Source organism: Alosa sapidissima, chromosome 3, assembly GCF_018492685.1.
Source record: "Alosa sapidissima isolate fAloSap1 chromosome 3, fAloSap1.pri, whole genome shotgun sequence".
NCBI lineage: Eukaryota > Metazoa > Chordata > Actinopteri > Clupeiformes > Clupeidae > Alosa > Alosa sapidissima.
This window is the reverse complement of record NC_055959.1, coordinates 21,127,341-21,148,544: the sequence shown is the minus strand read 5'-3', so window position 1 is coordinate 21,148,544 and position 21,204 is coordinate 21,127,341. Positions and strand designations below refer to the sequence as shown.

The window sequence follows — 21,204 nt, the reverse complement described above, 5'->3', positions numbered from 1 at the left end:
TTTACTTTGTCCAATTTCATCTTTTTACTGAAGTCAATGACATAATAATAGCATGTATTATTGAACATCTTTTAAAATAGCCTTTACCATCATTCGTATGTATTAAATTTGTATCATTAGGCTATAAAAATGTGATGTAGTGGTTAAAGCTGCGTTGTCTGTGAAAGCAGTTTACAGGTAGCCTAAATATGGCTACAAGGGAATGTTGGATAAGAGGCCACTACACTGCTAAATGAATCTGAATCGTATTACGTCGTGCATTAATCTCACATTTTATAATTTCGTTTTATTCTTAATTATTATTCTAAATTATACGTTTTTATTAAAATGACTGCAATAAAATGGCATTCTTTACAGTGATCACGACATAAACCCGAACCCTCAGGGCTGTGTTGAAAGAAGGACACCAAGCAATGGGCGGATGGGTTAAATTCTTAACGAACGAACATCATGAAATATTGAAATACCTTAAAGTCAAACAAAATCGAATTAAAAAATTAAAGAGTTGCCTGTGCAGACCTAACAGTTGCAACAAATTGCAAAGATTACCAAGTACCACGATTACTTTGTAATCAAGCGAAAAGACGGGGGAACAAAGACTGCCTTAAAAAGCACTGGCTGTTTTATATTAATGCCCAGACATGTTTAAGCAATGCCATTAGTCTATAAGTCTTTCGGAAGCACACTGAAGTTTCTCACTATGATCTGGAGAACTCTTCGCTACAGGTAACTCACCTGCCAGGATGTATGTAGTCCGCTGCATGTAGTCTGTCTTATCACAGATTGTGAAAGCTGAATGGAGTATTTGGTTTTACAAAACAATAATCTTTCTCTAACCCTAATGTCATTACACAAGAAAACATGACATATATATTTACTGGTATTTGACTGGCTGTATCCCAGTAATAACCACGTTATAGCACAGACTGTCAAAACCACAGGGAATCTTGTTCAAAACTGAGGCTAAACACTCACAAATTATTTTTTGGAATTTATAAAAGACAGCATTATTATTGACTTGTATTACAATCATGATCTTAATTATTGATTAATTCATGTTAATGTACAATACAGTCTGAACTGTTAACAAAAAAAAAAAGAATTCTCACACAAAAGCAGGAAAACCAGTAGCATTTTCATTTTGATATTGCTAACAGAATGACTACTCATTACACCAGGTTAAATGAATAAAAGGCTAGTCTTCACATTTTTACGCAGAGGAATAGGCCATATTAAACTTACTCCTGCTCTCTTACAGAATTCATTTAGGCCATATAGCACAATAGGTAATCAAAAGTGATGACAAATCGTGCTTGTTCTATAGTGTAATATAGGCCTATGTGAAAGGCATATTTTATAACTGTTTTATTGTTTTTGCAGCCTGATTATAAACACTATTTGTCTATGTATTTCTTATATATCTTGAACATGAATAAAACAAGGGCACAATTGCCATGGGTGTCATTGTTACCTAATAGAGTTACCTATGAAAGCTTATACCCATTAAGAACTTGGATAATGGCATTGTATGATTACTTTATATGGCATAAGGAGGCAAACAGACCTAAGTTAGGCTATTCGACCACACCACTTCAACGATTAGCCTACTAGAAGAAAGTTGCACTTCTGAATGTCAAGTTGGTTATGGGCTTCATAATGTAATGCAAAAACACTGGAATAATATGGTTTTACACAAGGGCAATTTACTGATAGGAACATTTTTTATTTGTATTAATCTCGTCAGCTCACCATCCTTTACATGAAAATAAATATGCGTGCACTTGCTTGAGATAAAGAGATAAAGAGAAAAAGTGACTCTTCTGCAACGCAAGTTGACAATGGTTAATCAGAGACTCCACTATAGTTAAAATGACAGACTTGTTGTAGCCTATATGATTTGATATGAACATTGAGAGATTCAGGGAAGAGTAAATAACAGAAGGTAACGACAGGTGCAATCAGTGTGTTTCCTTTGACATAAACAGGGGAATGTCAGGCTACGGCATTCTCAGTCATAATGTGGTCGGCATAACTCTTTCTTTGTGCCATAACAGTACACACCCCCTCTGATATCTTCTCATTCATCAATCTTAAATAGCCTACATCCCCTCCCTCTCCTCAAACTCCCTGCATAGTGCAGCTATATGCTGTTACCGGTGAGGAGTAATCCCCTGCCGTCCACGGTTTACTCTGAGCCCGTATTTAATTCCCTTAAACCCCCAGCTGCCGCCCTGGTTCTCAGTGAACACGACAGACTGTGAACCTGTTCTTGGTTATTAATAATTCACCAGGCTCGCTGCATCTCCGACCGCCATCCCCGGCAGCGACGCATCGCCCTTTGGGCCATCAAAACACGTTTCGGGTTTTCGTTTTTTGGCAAAGCACATCAGAAAACAACCATTACTCCGCTGATTACATTTAGAGGCTGCTTCGCCGGTAAACATTGTTTTTGTATGAATGTCCTCCACTTCATATACCGGCAGCAAGTGCTTTTTGAATACGCACCCCTTTTGTAACTCCGACTTTGTCTACATCCATCACCTGAAAGCACTCCAGTACTCCATTCAGCCATTTCTCTCCCGTTAAGTCCGACAGCAGAGCCAGATCTGTGATACAACCAAAGCAAGTGACCATCATTTGCGTCCCAGGCACAGAGGATGGAGATTGCGCACGCATACGCTTGAAGTTCCCTGGAATCCCACTGTTGCAACAGCTGATTTTCAAGCGCCTGAGCAGCAACTTCTCACCGTTTCTCTATAGCGCGTGGCTAGACTTCAACTCTTGTCAGTGGTGCCGCTGACGAAACGCTGACACCGAGCGCGGACTTACCTCGCCTGGGATTCGGTGGACGGAAGGGATCGCTCACTGTCACACTTACTGCAACGGCACGGACACAAAAGCCCTGAAATCAGTCTTATGTCGAACCTACTCGGATTATCAGCACCCAAATACGAACGAAGCCGTCTGGTAAACAATTAAGCAGGATAAATCAACAACGTCTCTCGTTCCGAGGAGTAATATAAACCACAATTTCAAAACAATATCGTTAGCTCGGCTACGGGTCGTCCCGCATTGGTCCTTCTGCTTCCGGTATCACCGAAGAAACCAAGCGATTTGTGTTCCCTCGGCCACAGTTTTTTTGCTGCAGAACTTTTTCGTAAAAAAAGGAAAATGGGTCTTTGAGGCGGTTGGCAAAATTCCCCGCTCCACAATGGTACGTGCTATGTAAATCAATAATTTGTTCTTTTGTGTTTCGCAAAGCCTTCCATTCTATTTTCTTTCCCACACAAGTATGCACATTTGTTTTGACAGCTTTAAATACTTATGATGAACACTTAAAAGTTACAACGGGTGTGATAAAGGATGGGTTTGGAAATGTCTATGTAATTATCTAACGTTAGGCTACATTATATACTTGTCTCTAAATGCTGATGCCAGCCTCCACTTCGAAAGCAAACCACATTACGCTGGCGACGAACCCTCAAACTTTGATAATTAAACACACATTTGACGTTGCACATTAGGACAAATTTAAAGCTTTCCGCAGGATATAAACAAGTATAAAATTGAACGCATCCACTTTGGTGGGATGCTGTCTTTGAACACCTTTGTTTTTGCTACTAAAAGAGTCATACAGGAGTGGGATCAATCGCAAATATTATACGGAATGCCTAAATCTTTGAGTAAACAATAGGGTAGTTTACATTTAAACATCTTGCGCAATGTACATACACGAATGTCAGAGTCTATATGGTATTTAGTAGTTTAATTATACTCTTGCCTTTATCAGTCATCTTATAAATTTATATATCTGTCGCACGTGCACCACTCGTGCCATCTAAACTCATTTGTGCCCCCACAAGCTTGTCACTCACCTCCCACCTGTTCTTTATCAGAGGAAATACGGCTAATAGAGCATGATAAAACATGATTAATATGCCACTGATTGTTCTTGTTAGTGTCAAAACTTAATTTTAACATGGACACAGGTGTGACAATATAGAAATGTTTTAAGTCTATGTTTCTGACAATAAGAACGCAGTTCGGACATTGGTTTATCATGACATATCTTGTGGTGTCATTATTTAACCTAGACCTATGTCCCTGCTGTGTTTAATTTTGTCCTAATAGCCAAATATGAAATGCATATGAGATATGAGAAGCATATCTTCCCTCTAAAGTATTATCACACCATCTATTGAATTGATATTTTCCTGAAATAATCACCCCTTTTAAACCAGAATCTTGATTTTATTACTTAGGAGATACTGACCCAAAAGTAATTGTAATTCAATAGTAATTTTATTGGATCTTGTCTTTGAAATCACATCATTCCCAATGTGGCACAGTGGATTCCTTTAAGTTGGTGGAATGTGCTAGTTTCGAAGATTTGATTTGAGCAAGTATAAGGAAAAGTAACCTTGAGGGGCCAAATGCTTCCCAGATGTGGGAGTATATCAGCACATTGATGCAGATAATTATTTGTTTACTTGCACAATTAAATGGCTCCTGTCCAAAGAGGCCAATAGTAAGAGAAAGATGAAAAAACAGCCTGTACAGGTCTCTTGTGTAGCCTGCTTGATGAGGGACCTTGAGACATGTAGTTGTTTTTGGGGTGAAAGAATGCGAGATGAAATACAATTTCTTCATAAAAGCAACACAAGAGGAAATCTCGGCCTCTTCACAATGTAGAGCAGCTGCATCGAATGGGCCTTGAAGCCTGCATTAGCAAAGAATTAATTAGTTCTGTAAGGTACAAGTAATTATAATGTCAAATGCTCACTATGATATCTGTACATTAATACTTGAATATCTTTTTAAACCAAATTTTCCAAATGTATTGATGTATTCACTGAAGATGTGCTGTATGCAATTAATATTTAAATCGACACTTACACAAATTTTAGTTCACATTTCTTATTTTACATATCTGAACAACATTGTCCCAACATTGGTGTAAAGACCACCCAAACCAGTCATTTGTTGTGTTTCTGCATTTTTAGCTTTTTCATACCTCATAACAAGTCGGTAACACTCAGGATTGAGATACCAGAAGAACTCAGATGACTGTCCTGAGTTAACTTAGGTCTGTTTGGGCCTTATTCTACAGTACATAATAAGGAGCAGCACAACCTACAGACCAGGATGCCTGCCAGAGCACCACTGAGTCATTTGAATCAATTTAATTTTGGATGCTGATGTGCTGTCTTCTCTCCCCCTTTTCTCTCTATTCTTAGTCGGTTAGAATGTTCTAGACTCACACCTCCTCATACATCACCTGGAAAACTCCTAATCCCACTGCCCCTTTGCAGAGAATTAATTTATATCAAAAAAAGACTATGCCACGAGTATAAACTGTAAGAATGTTCTGTAATGATTTCTAGCGACATAGTTCAAATATTGTTTTTCATACTGTGGGGAGCCAAGTGTATTGTTAAGAGCCAAGGGCTCTGCTGTGTATGTTGGGGGAGGATTATGGGAGAGAATTGTACTTTAAAATTGTAGCCAAAGAGCTATATGCAATCTGCAGTGCTAATCATAGCCCTTCTGTCTTTCACAGTCATTATAGTTCTCCATCCCCTATACCAGCACTCTCTCTCTTTCTCCTGAGAAGCAGGTATAAAATATCTCATTTTCCCAGCTATACTCCCCAAAGTGGCATTGGCAGGCACTCACAAGGCACACAATTCTGCCTTTTTTATTTTTATTTATTTCATTATTTTTGCATCACATTTTTTTGCAAACATTGTCACACCCCCACACATACATACACTCTCTCTCTCTCTCTCTCTCTCACACACACACACACACTCAAACATTCATCTTTGATGTGTCTGCCATATTACCTAGGTTTGTTAGCTTGTTAATGGGTGTGCAGAGACTGTAGCCACTGGTGGATTTTCAGCTACTCAATCCAAGTGTCCTTGCAGCAGAGATGAAACAGCGTCAGCCCTAATGAAGCTGATGAGCACCATGTCAGGACTAAAATGTGTGTGTGTGTGTGTGTGTGTGTGTGTGTGTGTGTGTGTGTGTGTTGGATGGAAAGAGGAAGAGTTAGTGAGGTGGATGGATATGGCCATTCTCACTCTTTACAATAGTAATGAAGCGGATGGCTCTTTGTATGACTTGTCTTGTTTGTAGTCAGAGAGACAGAGTGACTGGGGATGGGTGGAGAGGCAGGTGTATTTTCTGAGTGAGTTTATGGATATACTTGTGTGAATATATGTGCACTGATTTATCTTGTGCCATGAACCGGTGCCAACTGGAGCATCTCCCATCCCACATGTATAGTTTGATGTGGGTAGACTTTGCATTTGTGAGCAAGAGAGGGGAGGGGAAAGAAAGAGAGTTTGGGATTTGAGCTTCATGAAAAGCAATTTTTCAATTTGAAAAGAGCCGTCTTTGTCATACAGGAGTAGATTTTGGTGCCTTAATTCTTCAGGTATTTGAAGAATAGAAATCTCTGAATTGAAATGTGAATTACCTTAATATATATTCATCAAGTAACACAACACATTGACCACAGATGGCTGCAATATTGGGAGCAATAATGATATACATCTATTTAATTTAGGTGGGATGAACCTGAGAGTTAACTTCAAATGTTTTTTTTTTCTTTTTGTTGCTTCTTAAGTGTTAATTAAGGGAGGCCTAGAGACCATTTTTGCTAAAGGCTGACCATATGGATTGGGCATATGTTGCATATATATAGAAAAGGGTGGCATATATAATTGATACCATGCTCCATAAAAAACCAACAGAGGGCAGGAAAAAAGGGGGCTAGCACTGCTGGGAGCTACATCAAACAATCATTGCAACACACACACACACACACACACACACACACACACACACACACACTTGTACAAACGATGCCCCTCTCTCTTCACTGTGAAGGCGATCCAGGCAGAAGGGAGAGCGGAAGATTTCATCCCGTGATCTCTTTTTTTGTCTGCCCTTCGTTCATCTGTCCATCCGTCTGTCCGACCTGCCATTGGTCCACTCGACGTCGCTCCAAATGTGCTCCTACGCCCTGTGCAGGGGGGCACTTGGTGTTTTTCTTTTTTTTTTTTTTTTTTTTTTTGGTGAGGAGTGAACCCGGAGCCTGTGACTCTCTGTGTCCGCCTCCTTCTGTTACACACACAACACACACACACACCTATTCTCTAGCCCTGGTAGGGAGCGGAAAGGGATTGTCTGCTAGGGTAGCGTAGCATGCTGTCAGCCTCTTCTTTCCTTTTTTACTCAGTTTGGAGGATGCAAAGGCTACATGAGTACCATTTGGTTGCCCAGCCTGTTCAACCCATGGAGGAGTACCCAGGGAATGACCAAAGGGAGCCTGTGCCTCTTTTGAAGTTGTGTGGAGAGTCGAACAAATGCTCAGAGGGAGGAGAGCCAACTCTTACCGGCCTCCCTCTCCTGCTCTGGGGTTGTCGAACACAGTTGATATGTTAATGCCTATCATATATCACCCCCCCCCATACACACACATATACACTTCAGACAATTTGGGTTCATGTATGTCCAGCACAGCACAGAGAGACAATAGGTTGTGACAACCCGCGTGGCCTCAGTGCAATGCAAGGGTAAGACAGAGGCTACAGTGCTAACCTCTCATTGCAGGAGATATGAATAGCTTGTGATTTAGCCACAACTTGGTTAGCCAACGTCTGGGACTTATTATAGTGTTGTGTGTATGTGTGTGCATGCGGATCTCTGTGTAAGTGTCTGTGTGTGTGTGAGTGTGTTTGCTTTTTCCTGCAGTTGCAAGTATTTTTATGATATTGTACTTGTGAGCAAGTAGCAGTGAAAAGACTAAAATTGTTCTCTCAGCGCTCTTGCTATCTATCTATCTATCTATCTATCTATCTATATAGATAGATAGATAGATAGATAGATAGATAGATAGGGTCCTGTCAACAGTCGAAACAGCAATATTATAATTTCTCAGTTCCATTTGCTTGGTTTAAAAAAGCAGGAGTGGGGCTGTTGGCAGGGTAAGAGAAAAGTCCTGAGTGTTTCTGGGGGTCTGCACTCTTGGCTGTTATCGGGGCTGGCCAGACTGGTTGGTCATTCAGCACTGACGGCCTGGCTGCAGCCTGCAGCAGCATACAAATGAACAGGGCTGAATGGAGACGACACTTAGAAAAATACCTTGGCTGCACTGACCTGAGAAGGACTAGTTGTGTGACTGGTCCACGCTGAATAAAGTCGCAGCAAAGACAGAGACAGAAAGAGAGAGAGAGAGAGAGAGAGAGAGAGAGAGGGAGAGGGACCAAGAGAGAGGGAGAGAGAGGCCTGCAGGTGAAGGCATGGTGTTGCTGAGGGGATGGTGTTCGCACTTCTCTCACTTTGACTGTGTGGTGTGGTGGACTTTTTTTCCCCTGTGTGATGCGATCTGAATTCCAGGCAAGAGTGAGCTCTTCATTCTGGGGCTATTCTGCAGTCTCTCTCAGGAGCTCTTGGAACCGTGGCACAAATGTATTTGTTTCATTTCTTTATTTTAAATTCATGGTTTTAGCAGGGTGAATGCGCCTCAAGCATTTTCAGACTTTTTCCCACCTTTTTTTACAGATTGTTTTGTAAATATATACCATTGTAAGACAATTGCAATTCAAAATCCCAACAACGGTAACACCAAGAACTGCTATAATGAAATGAAGTATGATTAAATCTGTTCTGAGCAGGTAAAAATGTACATATAGTCTGAAGCCTGACTGACTGAATAGCCTGACTGAATGTCTGAATATCTGAATGTTTCAGGCGACCGAAACCTTTCTGGTGAATGAAGACCCTTCCAGAGGTCCTGGGATGCCTGAATGCTTTGTAGTGTCTGATTCCTACAGGGTATGCATTATTATTATTATTATTATTATTATTATTGTTATTATTATTATTGTTATTATTATTATTATTATTATTAGTAGTAGTAGTATTGTTATTATAGTATTATTATTATTATTATTATACATGTTATTATTAAACATGTTATGTTAGTCATTAGTAATTCTTTTGACTGATAGTCCACTTTCATGCTCTGCATAATTGCACCACAATCATAATGTCATTCACAGCTCCTTTTCCTCAGCTGCAACCCATTACAATCATTATTTCCACACACACTTTCAGAAAAGAGGCCTTACAACTTTGCCGAAGCGCCATTGTCTCGTGGGAACCAGAATTATAACGATAATGTGCAGCATGCACACTTGTATAAAATGAAAAAGTGAAGTAAAAAAACTACAACACAGCTTGAAAAACACTCTTGCGAGCACACGAACGCGCCCGGGTACACACAGACACACACACACACACACACACACACACACACACACACACACACATAATGTACTTGCACACGCTCACACACATACATGCACACACACACAACTTGCATAGCTTTTAAAATTCCACCCAGCGTGCACATTGGATTTACAGCTATGGGAGTGAAATAAAATGGTAATAAAATGAGAAGAACGGGATGGAGTTGGGGAGTCTGTGCATGACTGAAAATGTGATTGTTAATGAGGTGGGAGCCGCTTTTCTACTCTTTGTCTCCAGCGCAAAAGGCTTTTGCCAAGTTTTTCAGGGGGAAATCTGGGTTGCTCCAGTGTATCGAGTGTCCCGGGGTCCAGGAACGAGCAGTAATGAGGGGTGGGGGGGTGGAGGTAGCGAATTGGGGGGAGGGGGGGGGGGCAGATTGGATGTTGTGGTTGGTGGAGGACAGGCAAAGGGGGACGTACGTGAAAATGGCCATATTGGATAGCAAGGGGCAGTGGGTTCAAGAGCGTGCACAGGAGTCAGGGTAGCTGGCGGACTGGCTGGCACAACGCACGCAGAACGTGGAGGCTCACCGAGGTACGGAGGTCAGGCGACACCTGCCCGTCCCGCACGTGTCCTACTGGAGCATCCATTTTGTGATGTGTGGCGTTCACACAACACTTTGAGCATACTGTGGCTACCAGTGGTCTTTGGACAGAGTCCCTTATAGTCTGTGAGTCCTCCACTGCTGTGGCTGCTAGTCTGCCAATGTCTGAGTGAGGACAGCATTTTTGGCTTCTTCTTCATGACGGTGCGTGTTGTGTTTTTTGGTACACACACTAAATCATCTCTCATGGTTTATGTGAAATGAGAATAGCATGCACTAGTCCCTGTATTGTGTCTATGGCCCAGGTGTATAACGCAGTTAAGCACAGCAGAGAAGCTCCATGCAAAACAATAGTGCATATTACAGCTAGCTGTAAAAAGATGGAAAAGAATTTGGTCCCTTGGTGGGTTTGAATTTTACACCAGGCACTAAATGAGGTGTTGAAAGATTCAGAATGAAATTCGACTGAAGTGTTTTAGATAACAGCAGGACAACTCCATGCCCTCTGGTCGGAGGACTGCCTCCCACCACTATACACCATCCCCTCAAAGCATTGGCCAGCAGTATAGGACACTGGCCTGGGACCAAAAGCCTGACCCTGTAGTGACATCTGCATTTCATGTGTGTTTTGGTGACATTTCGAATGCCAGCCTTGATAATAATCAAATGCTATTGTCAACAGTTAATCATGAGTTAAAAAATAAACATTATGGGGTGTAGCTTATGAGTCATATTTAGTGGAAGTCGGGACTGTCAGTGACCGTGAACTACTCCATGTGGCGAGAGGAAAGTGTGCTGGTTGGTGATGTGGTCTGTGTTTACCCCCTTACCACATGGCCTCTCTCTCCCTCCTTTCTTCCTCTCTCTCTCTCCCTCTCTCTCATTCTTTTCTCTGTCTTGCTCGGTCGTTTCTTGGCTCCCTGGGCCGTACGCAGTAATTGGCCACACAGTGGCGAGATCTCTTTGTTTCTCCTGCAGCGGCTTGCGGTGGAAGAGCACGAGCGGTAGGCCCCCATAAATCCACAGGCCTGGTTGGCAGATCCAAATTTCAGCCCCACTTCTGCACAGCGACTATAAGCCCCCCCCATCCCCAACCGCCTCGGCACCTCGCCTCTCCACCCTGATGCCTCACTGTTTGTTTCACCCTTCCTTAAAACATACACACCGAGACACAGACACACAGATACTTAGATACTTCTTGCATGTACTGTAAATATAATCTGGCATGCAGAAGTACACACACACACACAGGCAAGCATACACATGTGTCCATGCATGCACACACACACACACACACACACACACACACACACACACACACACACACACACACACACACACACACACACACACACACACACAGACACACACACGAAACAACTCTCAAAATCCACATAGCGGCATTTATGGAGTGTGCATCTGCAGGTTTGTTCAGTTGCCGTCCTTATGAGATACTTGTCATCTGGTGCACACACTTTCCAGAGATCTTGTTTTGACTTCCAGAGCATTCGGGTATCCCCAGAGCTGGCTGCAGATTCTCCATAAACCGCCGAGTTTTGTTGTAGTGAGTGCTACACACTCGGGCGGCCAGTGAAGTTGTCGCTGCTTTGGTGTGTGTGTGTGTGTGTGTGTTTGTGTGTGTGTTGCAACTCTTGCGTGTGTTTTGTGGGAACAGCGGGAATGTAATGTGTTGTTGCACCAGCACAGATTGCAGAAGTTGTGAAATTACTGTTTTCTCTTTACCCAGTTCCCTGTCAGGGAGTCTCCTTCACCTTTATTCAGACATGTCAGCAGCTGATTACTTAAACACACTAAACCACTTTCCCTGCTAGTCACCCCACCTTGCTGTAGCACAGGGTTAACATTAAACATGAATCTCATGTTTTGAAATTGGAACTTTGAGTGAAAAAAATAAATAAATTCACTGTCTACCTATTTTCCTCAAGGCAAACTTACTGTAGTGGCTGCTTTCCCCCTGAGCCCTTGCGTGACTTCAGAGAAGCCTGAATTAAATCCCTTCAGTGGATTATTTGTCTCCTACATTTCCTTCACTTGCAGAATATCAGTAATTAGGTACAGTATGTCTACTTGGGCATTTTTTTTATGCTGGTAGCTCTTAAGATTGATTGTTCGATTCATTAATTAATTAATTAAGTAATTGATTGATTGATTGATTGAAATGTTTATTGTCAATGTATGAAAACATGTTTCCTACATAAATTGAATCTAAATCCACATAGATCCTGGTAATAGTGCTTTGCTAATGCATGAGAATATTTCAGATGTGACCAAAGTTCCTGGATAACTATGAAACTGCAGTGTACTAGTGTACTAGCAGGCAACAAAATAAAACGATGGTTTGCAGCATTTATCATGGACGAGTTCTAAGATATATTGTTAACAATGATTGTTTGCCGGTGACTGGGCGCGCAGAACGGCGGTTCCGTAAAGCGGCTCCGCAGATCGTGACACGCATCTTCTGTCTTCCGTGGTTCTTTTTACGGAAATAACGGCTAAATCTTGGACAATTAGAGCAAGAGTCGACTCACCACTTTGGGCAATCAGTAATAGATCAGTAATGAAATGCTATTAATTCAATAGTTTTCTTTCTCCGACGCTTGTGAGGGAGAGGGAGAGCGAGTCGGCAAAAGAGGGAGGGAGAGAAACTTTTTTTCCCCAAAAGTTTGTGTAAGCTTTCACTTTCAGCCTCCAAGGCGGGGTTAGCAGTACAGCATGGACTGAGCGAAACGGGACGGCGAGTGATTGCAATGCAGCACTACAGCGAACTTCCATCCAACTTAAATAAGCTCTCCAATTCTAAAATCTAAAAATAACCATGTACTCCCCGTACTGCTTGACACAGGTAAACGACACGATTATTTTATTTGCTCGGGGTTACCGTCGAGGTTGTGGGTTTGCTAGGAGCGCTGTGCGTTTATGACTGTTTAATTATTGCATTTGGTCTTATTTTTCAGTACGTGCTCCTTTCTGATACATTTTAACCTCACGCCACTGCCGCTTTTCTGTCTCGGATAGCATATTTCCAGCTGACTTTCTTATGCGTTTCATTGCACATGGTTTGAGGAGAAAATGGCGCTTCTCTCGAATCTATTTAATATAAAAGGAGGGAGACTAGGAGGAGGAGAAGCGTGAAGACAGTTTAACTTTGAACTGAAGAGTAACATAGGATTTAGACATGATTTGGTTGTTTAGCCTACCTGTGAGATTATCAGTTGTTGTCTTCAAAGAAGCTTGGTTGTCAGAAACGTTTTAACTTAACCAAGTTAAATCAGAGGTCTTTGGGTTCAGTGTATACAGCCGCTAGTCCCTCGGTGGTGTAGTTACACACCGGGCTGTACCCGCTGCCGAAATATTTTTTGGAGACATCAAAGGTCGCCGTTGCGGTCGCACGGCGAATCTGCCGTTCTCCGTATCGGCTTTAATCGCTAAACAGCAATGTGATCTCAATTTTAGAGTAGACTCAATTTACTTTGAAGAGTTTGTCCAGATCTTTAACCTCTAAATGCAAAGCAGCAATAAGTAGCCTAGATTAGAATATGTTTGTGTTGTGGTGTTTCTATCTTCTCAATGACTTTCTGGCTGTCACCCCAGAAGAGATATCCAGTAGTTCTAGTTCTAGTTCAATAGTTTTGTCTAGCCTATGTCGCTTATTTGCATCAACTATCAAACATAACAGATAACCAAATCTGATTTGAAATAGGCTATGAAAAACTGGCTTGGCATACATTGAAAAGTGTACATTTTTATACTGTAAATATTTAATGTGTCGTCTTAATATCTTTTTAGGCTTCATTAAATGTAACATGTTACTTTTGCACAGAACAAATGATAGCCAGCGTTAAAGACCTAAATGTAGTCTAACTGTTTGCTGTTAGTGAGGAGCAATGGTCGGCAGAATAGTCGGGCCTACAGCGGAAGCATAACATCAGGAGCGACATAAGACACAGGTTGTTTAGTAAACCAAAGTATATGTAATAGAAGATGTGAAGTATATTCTGATTTTAATTACCACATAATTAAAACTGGTACTATAGTCTCCATAGGATTAAAGGAAGGTCGGTGATACTAAGAAAAATATAAGAGTATGTTCTCTTTTTAGGGATAATATCCTTTCTTTGTTTTTGTTTAATAAGTTTTATACTCTGCTCATTTTTATTCTTAAAAATATTTGCTTTAATATTGAAAGAATTTTCAACTGAACATTCTGCATTTGAAAATCTATTTAATCAAGCTTCTCTGAAGGCCAAAATAGGCCTAAAAGGTGGATATATGAAAATAGTGATAACATGACATAGACCTATTTTGTATTTTTATATCCATTTGTGCACTGATGACTATATGACATGTTTTTGAGAGGTTTTTGAAAGCATGCGAGGGTAGTGCATAGATTTCACAATCAATTCACTGTGAGTTTTCACATAGCCCCAATGCATTATATTTTCCATCACTGCAGTACTGGTCATTTACAGTTATATTAGGTGAACTCTGTGAAATTTGTTTTTAAGCATTTTATAACTTAGCTTGCTACTTGGAAGTGAAAATTAGCATTGACTTTGCAAGTTGAACTAAAGCCTCAAGACAACACACCTCAAAGCTTTCCGTGATATTTAGTGGTTCCCAGTGTAAGCTATGTGCTGTCACTGAAAGATTTAGCTCCAGCACAGTTCTAGAACTTTCTGATTCATGGCCAGCAGTAGTGGAAGAATTATGCATGCACCTGAGATCCAAATGATATTACAACTACATGCATTCCACACCTTGCTGAGATGAATGTGAATGTCTTTGTGCTTTCATATGTTCTTTTTGGAGTTGCCATGTGAGTCTTCATAGTGCCCTATGATATATGAATGTCTTTAACTGGCGCTTGAGCACCTTTCTGGCTTTTTATTTGTCCATGTTATTTCTTTTGGCTGTCATAGTGTCCTGGATACCATAACTTTCTCCTTAAAGACTTCTGGTGCTGTTGCTTAGGTCACATTTAGTGGGGTAGATCCATAGATTTACTAGATGTCCAAAATGGATTGTCAAACTGGTAGCGTTGGACTCTCACTCTGATATGGTAAACTTGTTTACCCTTGGGCTAGGACAGACACTGGGTTGGCAGGGCCTTCCCCATTTGTAATTCATTCCTGATTTTACAGTGGTTTTATTAAAACAATTTTACTTCCATACCCTTGCCGCTTGTTACCAGAAGCAGTGAGTGAGCAAGAGAGAAAAATAGAGAGAGAGAGAGAATGTGTGTGTGCGTGTGTTTTTCTTTCAAGATGTGGTCTGTTTTCCATTTAAAACAGTTGAACTACTCAAAGCTTTTTCAACCTTATTCTTTAATTGACAGAAGCAACACAAATTAAGAGTAAATTATTCTACTATCTCTTGTGGTTATGATTAAAATGATTGGAATGGGATGTCAAAGATTTATCCGCACAGTATTTCATTTACATTATCACATAAGCTGCTGAGGTCTGTTTTGCCCTTGTGCTACCTAGACTAGAGTACCACCTTTGTTTTTTTTTACATGCATCTGAATACTGTCATAGACAGGGACATACATTGAATAATCTTTGAGGATAATCAAGTGTTATGTTGAACAGGCGGGAAGTGGTGTTGGAAATTAAGCTGTAAGCAGATTTGAGTAGATTTATCTCTGGTTCCTCAAATCCACATATTTCTCTCTTTAGGTTGCACTGAACCTTAAACGTTCCTGTTCCAGATTAAACAAAATCCGTGGCTGAAATGCAACTGGAAAAGCAAACATACAATATTATAATATTACAGTACTGCCTGCAGCCTACCTTGGCTTCAGTCTAGATTTTTCTAAAAGATGTCGAGTAAATTGCTGTGCAGGCATTTTAAGTTTTTCTTCTTAACCCCAACCCATGCCGCACCCCTCTCCCCCTTTACCCTCGCGTTTTATGGGGCTGAGGTTTTCTCAGTACAATATAAAATCTATAGGCTATCTGCTAGGTTTCTGGAATTAATAAATGCACAGATTATTTTCGAAAAGTGGCTGTACAGCAGTCTGAATAGTTAAACAATGAAGCTCGCATTCAGCGCGAGATTTTTTCCGTTAATTAAAATTAATTGACACCAGAGACCATCAGAATGCGCACGTGGCGCACATATGCAGAAATACTGTGACATACATTTGACTGCATGTCAGCAGTTTAAAGTTGCTCTTAAACATGTTGCTGTCTTTAACATCCATACTTTCGGCTGTTTAGAGGGCCAAGATTCGCAGAAGGCACACTTGAGAGAAGAGGTTTCATCTGATTTCTGCATTCACTGTCGCACGTTCGGAATTTTGACGTTGACTACATTGTTGTTTATTTAATTATAGTTAATAATTAAAAGCAAAATTAAAGACGGCACCATGTGTAAACAATCGAATAAATTATTAACTGTGATAAAAGGTATGTGAGCAGTACGCGGACTAGTGGGGAATGCGCGGTAATGGATACAAAGCAAGAGGAGCCAAAACTTTAATTTCGCTAACTTAGGTTGAAAGTGCATTATAGAGTAACTGAGTAACATAGGCTTACAATTGTTTTAATTAAATATTTATGATTTTTAATACACTTGGACCTCTCAGACAAGGAATTGTGCACTCAGATGAAAACGCAACCATCTGTAAGTAGTGGAATACGGCTAGGCCTAACTGTTTAATTCATAACCAATGAGATGTAGCCTTGCCATTTTCTGTTATCATTAAAATATGGTAAACTCAGAGGGCTTTAAATTGATTGTACTAAATGAGCATAATGTACCCTTTGTAACGCCTGGCCGCATCTTCCCAGATGCTGCATAAGAATCAGATGGACAACACATTTCGCTTTAGAGTGACAGGAACCGTTTGCCAAGACTCCCTTTGAAAGAAGCTATTTTAGTCATTAGCCAAGTGTATGTGTTAATAGTGGACAAATTAAGTGTAGCTTGTCAGTATATCAGTGTAGTAGTAGCCTATACTCCGTCTCCATCTCGAATGACAAGAGCCTGGCCTAAACCAGATATACTGTACGGACTGTCACTCTGCGCTCTGTATCAACCTTACAGCGCGTAATGGCAAGTGGACAGCTCATAGTTCAGTATATAAAGGCTATGTCTCCGCCAGTAGTTCTTTATTACTTTGACATGAGCAGTAGGCCTCAGTTACTTCAGTGGTAGCGTGAGTCAGACACAAATTAATTGACAATGAAAAAGGGTTGTGAATCCGAAGTGGTAGCCTATAGTTTTAGTGACGCGCAGGAAGAGGCCTACCAACCAGGGTTTTCAAAATGTAGGCATACTTTCAGAGGATGCTTACATTAGTGCCCAATTTAGGCCTTATGTGAAATAGGATAGGCTACTTAAGACCACCATATTAAGAAGCTTATTCATTTAGAATATTTTTCTGTATATTTTGAAATCATTTGGGTTTAGTCTTGTTTGTGTGATATTGTTTTGTTTTAAATGTCTACTGGAATAACATTACCAATGCCTCCGCCGAATGTAAAACGTGATAATGTTTATCAGTCCAAATCAGCAGTAATTGCGTAAATATCAAGTACATCTAAGCTTGGGTTGCCAGAGCTTTTTGTCCGCATTCTTCCTGCTTTAAAAGTATCATTACACTCTATTGTCAAACTCGCTGATTACAATCATAACTGCAAAAGGAGCCAGGGCAGACTGACTCTAGGAACGCGAATGGGCTAAGGCACATAAAAGCATTATCATTGTGGTGATTTTATTATTTGCAGCCGAGGTCAGTCGCTCACTGGCCTTAACCCTCTCCCTCTGAAAATGGCATTAAAGGCACATTTGTGCAGCAGCCTCCCAATCTCTCCTCACCAGCCCTCCTCGTGTCTCTCTCCCCAGGCCTGGAAAATGAGTTGGAACAGCTGTTCAGGGGATTAAAATCTGATGGAACCGCAGTCTGAATAAACAGAAATGTTGGATTTTTTCGAATTAAAGACACACACAGGCACACACCACACACACACACACACACACACACACACACACACACACACACACACACACACCACACACACACACACAGTAGTGCCCTTCTAGTCACAACCACACACCAAAAATCAGTGGTCCAATGTCTTAATGCCGATTAGTTGTTATCGCTGGATTAGCCAATGTTCTGGGATCCCAATTTTTAGCCTGGAATGGCAATTACACTGGCCTGATTTTTTAGCAGACCCATCCCCCCCCCCCCCCCCCCCCCCCCAGAAAAAAAAAAAAGAATTATATTGTGTCCACAGTATGCCATATTTACAATATTATCATGAGGCTTAGAGTTGCGTTTAGGACATAGTTTGCATTAAGCTTCAAAAATCAACAACATAATTTGCTTTTATTGAATTTTTTGGGATTGCTTTATTGAATTCCCTGTAATGCCACGGTATGGAGAGTGCCAGGGCCGAGCGACTACTGACGTTATTTGACTTGGATGGGCATGGCCTAGTCGAGTCTGTTGTGGTGCGTCCATGCCGTTATAGAGCTGGACGCAGCAGCCAACTGAGCCTGACATGCACACCAGCAGAGACACAAGGACTGCTGCTCCACACCGGCCCGAGGTGCTCTGAATGTGGAAACGGTGGGGTTGAAATCCTATCCCCGTGTTGTCCTCTTTTGGTGTCCAGTGGCAGTCTTTCTCTCTCTCCTCTCTCTCTCTCCTCTCTCTCTCTCTCTCTAGCTCTCTCTCTCTCTCTCTCTTTCTCTCTCTCTCCTCTTTCTCTCTCTCTCTCTCTCTTTCCTCTCTTTCTCTCTCTCTCTTCTCTCTCTTTCTGTCACGGCGGTACCGAAGCTGGGGATGCGGGTGTGGACCCGGTGCCAGCCGTGCCGGGCAGTGAGGACGTTGTGTTCCCTTTACTTATTCATCGCCACCAGGCCGCTTACCAGCACCTTTGGCGCCCAAGGAGCTGGACTACAAGAGAGTGGGGGGAGGAGGGCTTGGTAAATGCCAATTCCTTAAAAAAAACAATGAAACAATCACTCCAAGATACAGAGCTCCATTTAATCAAGTCGTCAACATAGTCCCTTCAGATGACGCAATTGACTGTGTGCACCTTTCTCTGAAGAAATTATGGGGTGTAGATATTTTCTTAGTCTGCACTGAAAAGCTCCCTATTGACATGCTCGTGTGTGTGTGTGTGTGTGGGGGGGGGGGGGGCTGAAAACACAAAAACACACCAGGTTATTATAGGTGTGCATTCTCTGCCTGTCATTGAGAGGAGAATCAAAAAGGCCACCTCACAAAGACAGCTTTGGGGGCCTTTTGTCTGACTGTGGGTATATTAGGTGGTGGAGGGATGAATTGGATGCTTCTTGGCAAAGAGGACTGTAGCTTAAAATTAAATACCATGTAGTTTTTATCTGGGGCTGTAAGCAGAAAAACCAACTGCGTCTCATTCACAATCTGCGCAGCTGTCCCAGCCTCCGTGGAGAATGGATTCCTATTGCCATGGGAGCCTCCAGCCAAGAAGAATAGGAGGATATCCAGTATGTGTGTTTGGGAGTGTGTGTGTGCGTGCCTGCGTGTATCTGCTTGTGTGGGTCGGTGAACATGGGTGTGAGTATGCGGGAAATAAAGACAGAGTGTGTGTGTGTGTGTGTGTGTGTGTGTGTGTGTGTGTGTGTGTGTGTGTGGTGTGTGTGTGTGTGCGTGCACACGCGTGCAAGTGTGTGTTTTGAGCATGTGCTTTAAGTCCGCTTGTGTGTATGTGGAAAATGGAGCAAGAGCAAGAAATAGTGTGAGTGAGTGTGTGTGTGTGTATCCTCCTCCCTTTTTCCTACGCTCACGTCTCCCCTGGCATGGATTATGCCTTGGCAGAACTCTGGCAGTGCCCGTAGCTCCATCGTGGTTCTGTGGTTGCTGATATGTTTTTGCTGTTGCCATGGTTATGGAACACACACTCTGGTTGTCGTGCAAATTACATAATTGTGCTTGCAGATACATAAGCAGTCAAACATATTTGTGTACAGTGTTGGGCTTCTTTTTTTCAGGAGGTGACTTGTTGTAGAGGAATATGATTGGGACTGATCAAGTCACAGCCCCTGAGAAGAAAACGAAGTTTGTCCCTTTCTTGATTCAAAAAAAAAAAAAAAAAAAAAAAAAAAAATGGCTGAAAAATTGTCTTGCTGCTCCGCTGTTTGGAAAGAGGGCAGGGCAGCCGCTGGGGCCCAGCGCCATGGCGACATGGTCGTTCAACCTGATTGGCCGGCAGAGTAAAATAGTGGCGGGCTCTTTGGACGGCTCTTCAGGCCTGCGTGCGAGCGAGCGAGCGAGCGAATTCTCACGTGAGGTTGCGTATGTGTTTTGATGCAAAGTCCCTTTTCTCCTCTTTTGTGGTTTAAGGGTGTTTGAGGAGCACTTCAACAAATAGACAGAAACGTTCAAAACACACAGACGCACGCGTAGACACAAAAGGGAGAGTCTTACCCACAGTACCTTTCTGTTACTAGGCAGATTGCACCTCATTCACACAAGTCATTCCAGCTTTGTTGTGGAAGCGCTGGCTTATCCTGGTCTCCCAGCCTGGCATTCTCATCCAAACGATTTACTGGCATGTATACCTAATGCCCATTCTGTTAGTCTGGACAGTGGTCATCACTGGATTGCAGGAGAGACAAATTGTTTAGAATGTCCTGAAATTTATTAAAGTTTGACATCTAGTTTAGCTAGGATATGATATTTCTCTTTGCAGAGCTTTATGTTTTTGATAACTGCTGTATATGCTGATTGTGGAAGGCTAACCTTGTGTGCCTTGTAATGATTTTTTTTTATGGAACAGTTATACCAGTTCCATTTACAGGTCTCGTTAGCATCTTGTTTCTGTTGTGATCAGTTCTTCCAATGCTCAGGTTTGGTAGATTAAAGGCTAGATTGCTACGTTGCTCCAAGTCATAATGGCTTTGGTAAAGGTTGGATGTTAAAGCTCTGGTCCCTCATATTGTCTCATGGCTGACGGATTAGAAAACATATGTGGATAGAACATTTCTGCTGGGACTTTAGCGTCTATTATCTCAAGCATACACACACTCATGCACACTGAGACATAATGCATAAAGGATTTTTACATGTATAGGCACAGGCGCATGCACACACACACACACACTCACTAACTCACTCACTCACACACACACACACACACACACACACACCCTTCTCCCACACCTGCACACACTCAAGCACACGAGACGCAGGTGTGCATTCTTGACTCATCCGTGTCAATCTGGTGGTGAGTGCGGAACTCACGCCCAGCTCCACTAAACCGGAGTGACTGAGTGTGAGCGGGTGTGAGAGCGAGAGGGTGTGTGTGTGTGTGTGT

At 41.8% G+C, this 21,204-nt stretch overlaps 1 protein-coding gene across 14 annotated transcripts in view; it reads left to right on the top strand.

Annotated features, from left to right (window-relative positions):
- Positions 1-2,433: 2,433 nt before the first annotated feature.
- nfixb (nuclear factor I/Xb) overlaps positions 2,434-21,204 on the top strand; it is a 127,510-nt gene continuing 108,739 nt past the window's right edge. For 6 of the 14 annotated variants that reach the window (XM_042085551.1, XM_042085552.1, XM_042085547.1 and 3 more), the window contains exons 1-2: positions 2,435-3,214; positions 8,764-8,847. In XM_042085551.1, coding sequence (XP_041941485.1) covers positions 3,212-3,214; positions 8,764-8,847 — 87 coding nt within the window. In that variant the 5' untranslated portion in view covers positions 2,435-3,211. Of the gene's footprint in view, positions 3,215-8,763; positions 8,848-12,568; positions 12,732-21,204 lie in introns of those variants that run through there. The other 8 variants (XM_042085560.1, XM_042085558.1, XM_042085550.1 and 5 more) reach the window with 4 other exon arrangements.